Genomic DNA, 10,422 nt, shown 5'->3' on the forward strand with positions numbered 1-10,422 from the left:
TTCCCAATTTCCCCCCTCATTTTCCCACTTTTTCCCAATTTTCCCCCAATTTTCCATCTTTTTTCCCAATTTCCTCCCCAAATTCCCAATTTCCCCCCCAATTTTCAAATTTTCTGCCTCATTTTCCAATTTTCCTCCTTCATTTCCCAATTTTAGCCCCCATTTCATAATTTCCCCCCAATTTTCCAATTTTCTGCCTAATTTTCCAATTTCCCCCCTCATTTTCCATCTTTTTTCCCAATTTCCCCCTCATTTTCCAACTTTTTTTATATTTTCCCCCTCATTTCCCAATTTCCCCCCTCATTTCATAATTTTCCCCCCTAATTTTCCTATTTCCCCCTCATTTTCCCAATTTTTTGAGATTTTCCCCCTCATTTTCCCAATTTTTTGCGATGTTCCCCCTCATTTCCCAATTTCCCCCTCATTTTCCCAATTTTTTGAAATTTCCCCCTCATTTTCCATCTTTTTTCTCAATTTCCCCCTCAATTCCCAATTTTCCCCCTCATTTTCCCACTTTTTCGAGATTTTTCCTCTCATTTTCCATCTTTTTTCCCATTTTTTCCTCTCATTTTCCCCATTTTTTTCAGATTTTCCCCCTCATTTCCCCACTTTTTTTCCCCAATTTTCCCACTTTTTTCCAATTTTCCCCCTCATTTTCCCCGTTTTTTTCCAATTTTCCCCCTCATTTTCCATCTATTTTCCCAATTTCCACCTCATTTTCCCCCTTTTTTCCCAATTTTTAACCATTTTCCCACTTTTTTCCCAATTTTTTGCCTTTTTTTTTTTTTTTCCCCTGAGGGCAAAAAGGGCAAAATGGCGGCGGGGGGGCGGAACCAATAGCGGATCTATTGTGGGGGGGGAAGTTTATGAAGTCGCTTTTTTTAAATCTCCCCTATGAAAAACACTTGGTGAATCCTATATGCTCTATAATTCTATATAATCCATAATTCTATAGAATCCATAATTTTATAAAATGTGGAAATTTTATAAAATTCTATAAAATCCCCCCCCTCCCCGGGCCTTTTCTCCTCCCACTTCCGCTCCCTCCCCGGAACCTTTTCGCCGCCGCACACGCGCGGTGCCCGCGGATCGCGGTCCCCCAGGGGGTCACTTCCGGCGGGGCTGTCGCTGTCGCCTGTCGCGACAGGAGGAGGCGGCGGGGCCGAATCGCGACAGTCGCGATGAGGGCGGGACCGGTGCTGCGGCTCTGCGCCCTCCCCGGGCTGAGCTACCGGCAGGGCCAGCGGCCCGAGCCCGGCATCCGCGAGTATTTCTATTACCTGGATCTGCACGGGCAGGTGAGGGCGGCGAGCGGGGATCGATAACCATCGATAACCATCGATAAGGATCGATAACCATCGATAGGGGATCGATAACCATCGATAAGGGAGGGATAAGGATCGATAACGGTCGATAAAGGGTCGAGAAGGGGTTGATAAGGGATCGATAGGGAGAGAGAACGATCGATAAGGGATTGATAAGAGGTCGATAAGGGAGGGATAAGGATCGATAACGGTGGATAAAGGGTCGAGAAGGGGTTGATAAGGGTCCGATAGGGAGCGAGAACAATCGATAAGGGATTGATAGGACGTCGATAATGGAGGGATAAGGATCGATAACGATCGATAACGGACCCAAATTAAACCCACATTAAAACCAAATTAAAACCCAAAAAAATCCCCCCAAAAAGCCAAAAAAAAAAAAACCAACCCAAAAAGATCCAAAAAAGATCCCAAAAAAACCCCAAAAAGAGCCCAAAAAAACCCCCAAAAATCCCCAAAAAAGATCCCAAATAAACCCCAAAAAACCCAAAAAGATCCTGAAAAAAAACCCCAAAAAAACCCCAAAAAAAACCCCCAAAAATATCCCACAAAAACCCAAAATATCCCAAAAAAATCCCAAAAAATCCCCAAAGAAGATCCCAAATAAACCCCAAAAAACCCAAAAAGATCCTGAAAAAAACCCCCAAAAAACCCCAAAAAACCCCAAAAATATCCCACAAAAACCCAAAATATCCCAAAAAAAGCCCAAAAAGATCAAACCCCCCCAAAACACCCCAATAATATCCAAAAAACCCCAAAAAATATCCCAAAAAACCCCAAAAAATATCCCAAAAAAATCCCAAAAAAACCCCAAAAAGATCCCAAAAAAATCCCAAAAGATCCCAAAATATCCCCAAAAAACCCCCAAATTATAAAAAAACCCCAAAAAGATCCCCAAAAATACCCCCAAACCCCCCCCAAAAACTCTCCAAAAAACCCCCCAAAACCCCCCAAAAAAACCTGAAAAAGTCCCAGAAAAATCAAAAAAAAACCCCCAAAAAATAAAAAAAATTCCAAAAAATCCCCGAAAAACCCCCAAAATGTCGCAAAAAACCATAAAAAATCTCCCAAAAAAACCCACAAAAAAACAACAACAAAAAAAACCCACAAAAACCCCCAAAAAACCTTCAAGAAATAAAAAAAAAAAACCCAAAAAGCCCCCAAAATCCCCCGAAAATCCCCCCAAAAAAACCCAAAAAACAAAACAAAAAAACCCAACCAAAAATCCCACAAAAAATCCCCCCCCAAAAAAAAGAACCAAAAAAACCCCAAAAACATCCCCAAAAAATCCCAAAAACCCCCAAACCCCCCCCAAAAAACCCCAAAAAGATCCCCAAAAAAACCCCAAAAACCCCAAACCCAAAATTTTGATTTTTCTGGGGGTAAAATCCCCAAATTTTGATTTTTTTGGGGTAAAATCCCCCAAATTTTTAATTTTTTCCCATTTTTTTGCAGCTGTTCCTGGACGACGCCAAAGTGAAAAACTTCACCACGTGTTTCCGAGGTACCCAATTAATTAGGCACCTCCCTAATTAGTCACCTCGTTAATTATTCACCTCCTCGATTATTCACCTCGTTAACTATTGACATTGTTAATTATTCACCTCCTTAATTAGTCAACTCCTTAATTATTCACCTTCTTATTTATTCACCTTATTAATTATTCACCTCATTAATTATTCAATTTTGTAATTACTCACCTTGGTAATTATTAACCTCGTTAATTAGTCATCTTAATTATTCACCTTGTTAATTATTTGCCTCATTAATTATTCAGCTCTTTAGTTATTCACATCATTAATTATTAATTATTCACCTCCTTTATTTTTTCCCTTGTTAATTATTAACGTTGTTAATTATTCGCCTCCTTATTTATTCACCTCCTTAATTATTCACTGCAAAAAATGTAAAAAACCTCCAAAAAAAACCCCAAAAAAATCCCAAAAAAAGTCAAGAAAATCACCAAAAAATCCTAAAAAAAAACCCAAAAAAATCCCAAATACCCCAAAATCACCTCCAAAAAACCAAAAAAATCCCTCAGAAAACACACAGAAAATGCTACAAAAACCACCTGAAAACACCCCAAAAAAATCCCAAACAAACTACAAAAATCCACCAAAAAAATCACCAAAAAATCTCAAAAACCCCCCAAAAACCCCAAAAACATCCCCAAAAAACTGCAAAAAAAACCCCAAAAACAAAAAAAAAAAAAACCCAAAAAACTGCCATAAAATCCCAAAAAACCCCCAAAAATTTAAAAAATCAAAAAAATTTTAAAAACCAAAAAAACCCTGAAAACATCCCGAAAAAATCCCCAAAAAATCAAATAAATTTTAAAAAACCCCCAAAAAACCCAAAAACCCCCCAAAAAATCCCCTCCCAAAAAAACCCTAAAATTCCCAAAAAAACCCCAAAAAATCCCCAAAAAAAGAAAATTTAAAAAAACCCCAAAAAATCCAAAAAACCCCAAAAAACCCATAAAATCAAAAAAACCAAAAAAAACCAAAAAAACCTGAAAAACCACAAAAAAAAACCCCAAGAAACAAAAAAAATCCCAAAAAAATCCCAAATATCACCAAAAATCCCCAAAAAAACCCCAAAAAATCAAAATAAAAACAAAAAAATTTTTAAAAAATCCCAGAAAACCCCCAAAAAAACCCAAAAATCACAAAAAAATTAAAAAATAGAAAAAAATTCAAAAAACCCAAAAAATCAAAAAAAATCACAAAAAATCCCAAAGAAACCCAAAAAAATCCAAATAAAAACCGAAAAATTGAAAAAAATCCCAAAAATCCCAAGAATCCCAAAAAAAACCCAAAAAATCACAAAAAAATCAAAAAAATTGAAAAAAAAATCCAAAACCCAAAAAAAATCCCAAAAAAATCCCAAAAATCCCCCCAAAAAAATCCCAAAAAAATCCAAAAAATCACCAAAAATCCCCAGAAACCCCCAAAAAATCCCAAAAAAACCCAAAATCCCCCCAAAACACCCCCAAAAACCCCAAAACCCCAACTCTCCCCCCTCTCCCGCAGTCGCCGCCTTCCTGTCGTCCTTCTTCTCCCGCCTGCAGCGGAACCAGGGCCAACAAAAAAACCCAAAATCACCTCCAAGAAATCCCAAACCACCTCCAAAAAACCCCCAAAACCATTGTAAAACCCCTGAAAACTCCACAAAAATCACTCCAAAAATCCCAAGAAATCCCAAAAAACCCCAAAAAATCCCCAAAGAAATCCCAAAAACCCCCATTAAAAAACCAAAAAATCCCAAAAATCCTCCAAAAAAACCCAAAAAAATCCGCAAAAAACCCCATAAAAAATCCACCAAAAATCCCAAAAAAATCAAAAAAATCCCCCAAAAAATTAAAAAAAAAAACCCATAAAAATCTGCAAAAAATCCCATAAAAAACCCGAAAAAAACCCCAAAAACCCCTAAAAATAAAAAAAATGTAAAGAAATCAAAAAGATCCCAGAAAATCTAAAAAATAAAAAAAAAATCAAAAAAAATCAAAAAAATAAAAAAAATTTTGAAAACCCCAAAAATACCAAAAAACAACAAAAAAATTTTAAAAAACCCCAAATATCCCAAAAAACCCCAAAAAATCAAAATAAAACCCAAAAAATTAAAAAAAATATCCCAGAAATCCCAAAAAACCCCAAGAAAAATCAGAAAAAAAACCCTCATAAAAATATCAAAAAAAATCAAAAACCCCCATAAAAATCCCCCAAAAAATCCCCAAAAAACGCCAAAAAAATCCAAAAAAAAATAGAAAAAAAATCCAAAAAAACCCCCAAAAAATCCCAAAAAATCCCAAAAAATCCCAAAAAAAACCCAAAATCCACCCAAAACACCCCCAAAAACCCCCAAAACCCCAACTCTCCCCCCTCTCTCCCGCAGTCGCCGCCTTCCTGTCGTCGTTCTTCGGCCGCCTGAAGCGGAACCGGCGCCACCAAAAACCCAAAAAAAACCCGAAAAAACCCCCAAAATCGCCTCCAAAAAACCCAAAAAAATCCCTCACAAAACACCCAGATAATGCTACAAAAACCACCTGAAAATGCCCAAAAAAATCCCAAAAAACTACAAAAATCCACCAAAAAATAACCACCAAAAAACCCAAAAAATTCCCCAAAAAAAAACCCAACCCAAAAAAACCCCAAAGATCCCCAAAAAAGCCAAAAAATTAAAAAAAAAAACAGAAAAAAACCCCAAAATCCCATTATAAACCCCAAAAAACCCCAAAAAATCACCAAAAAATCCCAAAAAACCCCAACAATTCCAAAAAAAACCCAAAAAACCACCAAGAAATCCCAAAAAAACCCAAAAAAATCACAAAAAAACCCCCAAAAATCCCAAAGAACACAAAAATAAAAAAAAATCCCAAAAAACCAAAAAAATCCCCCAAAACCCCAAAAAACACCAAAAAAATCAGAAAAAAAGAAAAAAAAAAAAAAACAAAAAAAAAACCCCAAAAAAATCCCCTCAAAAACCCATAAAAATCCCAAAAAATCCCTAATAACCACAAAAAAATCCCAAAAAACCCGAATAAAATCCAGACAGAATCCCCAAAAAATAAAAAAAAAACCCTAAAAAAATCCTAAAAAATAAAAAAAATTCCCAAAACCATCCCCAAAAAAATTCCAAAATATCTCAAAAAAATCCCAAAAAACACCATAAAAACCCCAAAAAAATCACAAAAAAACCCCAAAAAAACCCCAAAAAATCCCAAAAAAATCCCAAAAAAATCCCAAAAAAACCCCAAAAAATCCCAAAAAATCCCAAAAAAATCCCCAAAAAATCCCAAAAATCCCAAACCTCTAAAACCTCTCCCCTCTCTCCGCAGACGCCGCCTTCCTGTCCCAGTTCTTCTCCCGGCTCCAGCGGAACGTCTCGGGCCGTTTCCGTTCGCGGTTCCCGTTCGTGTCGCGCTGCGGCCGCGAGCGGAATTTCCTTCGCTGCGCCGACCTGCCCGTGGTCTTCACCCACCTCCTGCCCGGCGGCGCCGAAATCGCCTTCGGCGGTGCCGGCGCGGCGCTGACGGTGCCGTTCCGACCCGAGGCGCTGGCGGCGCTGCCGGAGAACGGGCGGTTCTACCACCCGGCGCCGGCGCGGCTCGGCGGCGCGGGATTGGTGCGCTCAACGTTGGCCCAAGAGTTGAGTTGGGCCTTGGTCTTCGGCCACGGCCCCGCGGAGCCGCCGACGCATTTTCGGTGGCGCGGGAAGGAGGTTCGGCTCAGCCCAGAGGTTTTGGTGGCCGTGAGGGAGGAGAGGGCGCGGAGGGAGGAGGGGCGGTGACGCCGAAAAAATTGGAGTGGGAATGGTCAAGAAAGGCAAAAAATCTACAAATAAATGACAAAAATTGAAAAAAACCCAAAAAATCCCCTAAAAATCCCAAAAAACCCATAAAAATCCCCAAAAAATGCAAAAAAATCCCAAAAAAATCCCCATAAAAATCGCCAAAAAATCCCAAATATCAAAAAAATCCAAAAAATCCAAAAAACCCAAAAAACCCCATAAAAATCCCAAAAAAATCCCAAAAAACCCCAAAAAACCCATAAAAATACCCAAAAAAACCCATAAAAATCCAAATAAATCCCAAAAAAATCCCAAAAATCAAAAAAATCCAAAAAATAAAAAAAATCCCCAAAAAACCCATAAAAATCCCAAAAAATCCAAAAAAAACCAGAAAAATCCCAAAAAAATCCCAATAAAACTGCAAAACATCCCAAAAACTCCCCAAAAAAACCCCAAAAAATCCAAATAAAAAAATCCCAAAAAACCCCATAAAAATCCCAAAAAACCCCATAAAAATCCCAAAAAAACCCATAAAAACTCCCCAAAAAACCAAAAAAACCCCAAAAATCCCAAAAAAAACACCAAAAGATCCCCAAAAAGCCCATAAAATCCCAAAAAAAACCCACCAAAAGATCCCCAAAAACCCCAAAAAATCCCAAAACACCCCCAAAAATCCCGTCTGGGCTGGGCGGCGCGGGATTGGTGCGCTCAACGTTGGCCCCAGAGTTGAGTTGGGGTTGGGCTCCGGCCACGGCCCCGCGGAGCCGCCGACGCATTTTCGGTGGCGCGGGAAGGAGGTTCGGCTCAGCCCAGAGGGTTTGGTGGCCGGGAGGGAGGAGAGGGCGCGCAGGGAGGAGGGGGGAGAGGGGGGAAATGGTCAAGAAAGTCAAAAAATCTAAAAATAAATGAAAAAAATCAAAAAAACCCAAAAAATCCACTAAAAACAAAAAAAAACCCATAAAAATCCCAAAAAAATGCAAAAAAATCCCAAAAAAACCCCATAAAAATCCCAAAAAAATCCCAAAAATAAAAAAAACCATAAAAAATCAAAAAAACCCCAAAAATCCCCTAAAAATCCCCAAAAACCCCAAAAAACCCATCAAAATATCCAAAAAAACCCATAAAAATCAAAAAAAATCCCCAAAAATCCAAAAAATCAAAAAAATCCAAAAAATCCAAAAAACCCAAAAAATCCCCTAAAAATCCGAAAAAAACCCAAAAAAACCCCATAAAAATCCAAAAAAATCCCAAAAAATCGCAAAAAATCCCCAAAAATCCAAAAAATCAAAAAAATCCCCAAAAAACCCATAAAAATCCAAAAAAAACCCCCAAAAAATCCAAAAAAAACCGAAAAAATCCCAAAAAAAACCCAAAAAACCCATAAATCCCCCCAAAAAACAAACAAAAACCTTAAAAAACAAAATAAAAAGAAACCCAAAAACCCTCCCAAAAAACCCAAAAATCAAAAGAAAAACAATCCCAAAAAAACCCCATAAAAATCCCCTAAAATCCCAAAAAACCCACCAAAAGATCCCCAAAAAAATCCCAAAACACCCCCAAAAATCCCGTCTGGGCTGGGCGGCGCGGGATTGGTGCGCTCAACGTTGGCCCCAGAGTTGAGTTGGGGTTGGGCTCCGGCCACGGCCCCGCGGAGCCGCCGACGCATTTTCGGTGGCGCGGGAAGGAGGTTCGGCTCAGCCCAGAGGGTTTGGTGCCGGGAGGGAGGAGAGGGCGCGGAGGGAGGAGGGGGGAGAGGGGGGAAATGGTCAAGAAACTCAAAAAATCTAAAAATAAATGAAAAAAATCCAAAACAACCAAAAAATCCCCGAAAAATCCCAAAAAAAACCCAAAAAAATCCAGAAAAAAACCCCATAAAAATCCCAAAAAAATGCAAAAAACCCAAAAAATCCCAAAACCCCCCAAAAAACCCCAAAAAAGCCAAAAAACCCCCCAAAAAACCCCATAACAATCCAAAAAAATCAAAAAAATCACAAAAATCCCAAAAAACCCCCAAAAAACCCAAAAAACCCCCCAAAAACCCATAAAAATCCAAAAAAATCAAAAAACCAAAAAAAAATCCAAAAAAGCCCAAAAAACCCCATAAAAAACCCAAAAAACCACCAAAAAATCCCAAAACAATCCCAAAAAAACCCCCAAAAAATCCCCCAAAAAAACCCCATAAAAATAAAAAAAGCCCCAAAAAATCCCCAAAAAAATCTTCAGAAAATGCCACAAAAACTCCACATAAACCACAAAAAAACACCAAAAAAACCCCAAAAAAACCCCAAAACCCCCCCCAAAAAACCCACAAAAACCCAAAAAAACCCACAAAAAGAAAACCCCAAAATAAACCAAAAACACCATTTAAAAAAACCCAAAAAGCCCCAAAAATGGCACAAAACCCATGGGGAGGTTTTGGCGGCCGTGAGGGAGGAGAGCGCGCGGATGGAGGAGGGAGGGGAGGGTGGAAATTGGAGTGGGAATGGGCAAGAAAGGCAAAAAATCTACAAGTAAATGAAAAAAATGCAAAAAACCAAAAAATCCCCTAAAAATCCAAAAAAATCCCATAAAAATCCCCAAAAAAACCACAAAAAACCCCCAAAAATCAAAAAAAAAACCCAAAAAAATCCCAAAAAAACCCGAAAAACCCCAAAAAAATCCGAAAAATTCCAAAAAAACCCCAAAATTGCCCAAAAGAATCAAAAAAACCCTAAAAGAATCCCAAAAAACCCAAAAAAATCCCCCAAAAAATCCCATAAAAATCCTCCAAAAAAACACCAAAAAATCAAAAAAAAAACCCAAAAAAACCCCAAAAAATCTCAAAAAACCGCCAAAAAATCCCGAAAAAACCCCATAAAAATCCCAAAAAATCCCAAAAATAAAAGAAATCAAAAAAAAACAAAAAAAAACCCCAAAAAAACCATAAAAACCCCCAAAAAATCCCAATAAAATCGCAAAACAACCCAAAAAGTCCCCAAATAAATTCCAAAAAAATCAAAAGAAAAAAATCCCAAAAAACCCCAACAAAATCCCAAAAAAACCAAAAAAACCCCCAAAAAAACCCAAAAAAACCCCAAAAATCCCAAAAAAACCCCAAAAATCAAAAGAAAAACAATCCCAAAAAAACCCCATAAAAATCCCATAAAATCCCAAAAAAAACACCAAAAGAACCCCAAAAAATCCCCAAAAAACCCCAAAAATCCCGTCTGGGCTCGGCGGCGCGGGATTGGTGCGCTCAACGTTGGCCCCAGAGTTGAGTTGGGGTTGGGCTCCGGCCACGGCCCCGCGGAGCCGCCGACGCATTTTCGGTGGCGCGGGAAGGAGGTTCGGCTCAGCCCAGAGGTTTTGGTGGCCGGGAGGGAGGAGAGGGCGCGGAGGGAGGAGGGGGGACAGGAGGGGCGGTGACGCCAAAAAAATTGGAGGGGGAATGGTGAACGAACTCAAAAAATCTACAAATAAATGAAAAAAATCCAAAAAAACCAAAAAATCCCCGAAAAATACCAAAAAATCCCCTAAAAATACCAAAAAATGCAAAAAAATCCCAAAAAAACCCCCATAAAAATCAAAAAAAACCCAAAAAAATCCCAAAAAACCCCTAAAAAATCCCAAAAATCAAAAAAATCAAAAAAATCAAAAAAAAAACCCAAAAAACCCATAAAAATCAAAAAAAACCCCCAAAAACGCATAAAAATCCCCAAAAAAACCCACAAAAATCCCAAAAAATCCCAAAAAATCCCAAAAATCCAAAAAATCCAAAAAATAAAAAAAGAACCAAAAAACCCATAAAAGTCCCAAAAAACCCCAAAAAAAT

The 10,422-nt window shown here is 38.4% G+C and overlaps 1 protein-coding gene across 1 annotated transcript; it reads left to right on the plus strand.

The window, feature by feature from the left end:
* Positions 1 to 1,049: 1,049 nt before the first annotated feature.
* C2H8orf82 (chromosome 2 C8orf82 homolog) lies at positions 1,050 to 6,694 on the plus strand. Its single transcript, XM_041714117.2, has 3 exons — positions 1,050 to 1,298; positions 2,778 to 2,826; positions 6,160 to 6,694. The coding sequence occupies exons 1-3, from the start codon at positions 1,182 to 1,184 to the stop codon at positions 6,609 to 6,611; spliced, it is 618 nt and encodes a 205-aa protein (XP_041570051.2). The 5' UTR covers positions 1,050 to 1,181; the 3' UTR covers positions 6,612 to 6,694.
* Positions 6,695 to 10,422: the final 3,728 nt, after the last annotated feature.

The sequence above is a fragment of the Taeniopygia guttata genome, chromosome 2 (assembly GCF_048771995.1).
Source record: "Taeniopygia guttata chromosome 2, bTaeGut7.mat, whole genome shotgun sequence".
Classification (NCBI taxonomy): Eukaryota; Metazoa; Chordata; class Aves; order Passeriformes; family Estrildidae; genus Taeniopygia; species Taeniopygia guttata.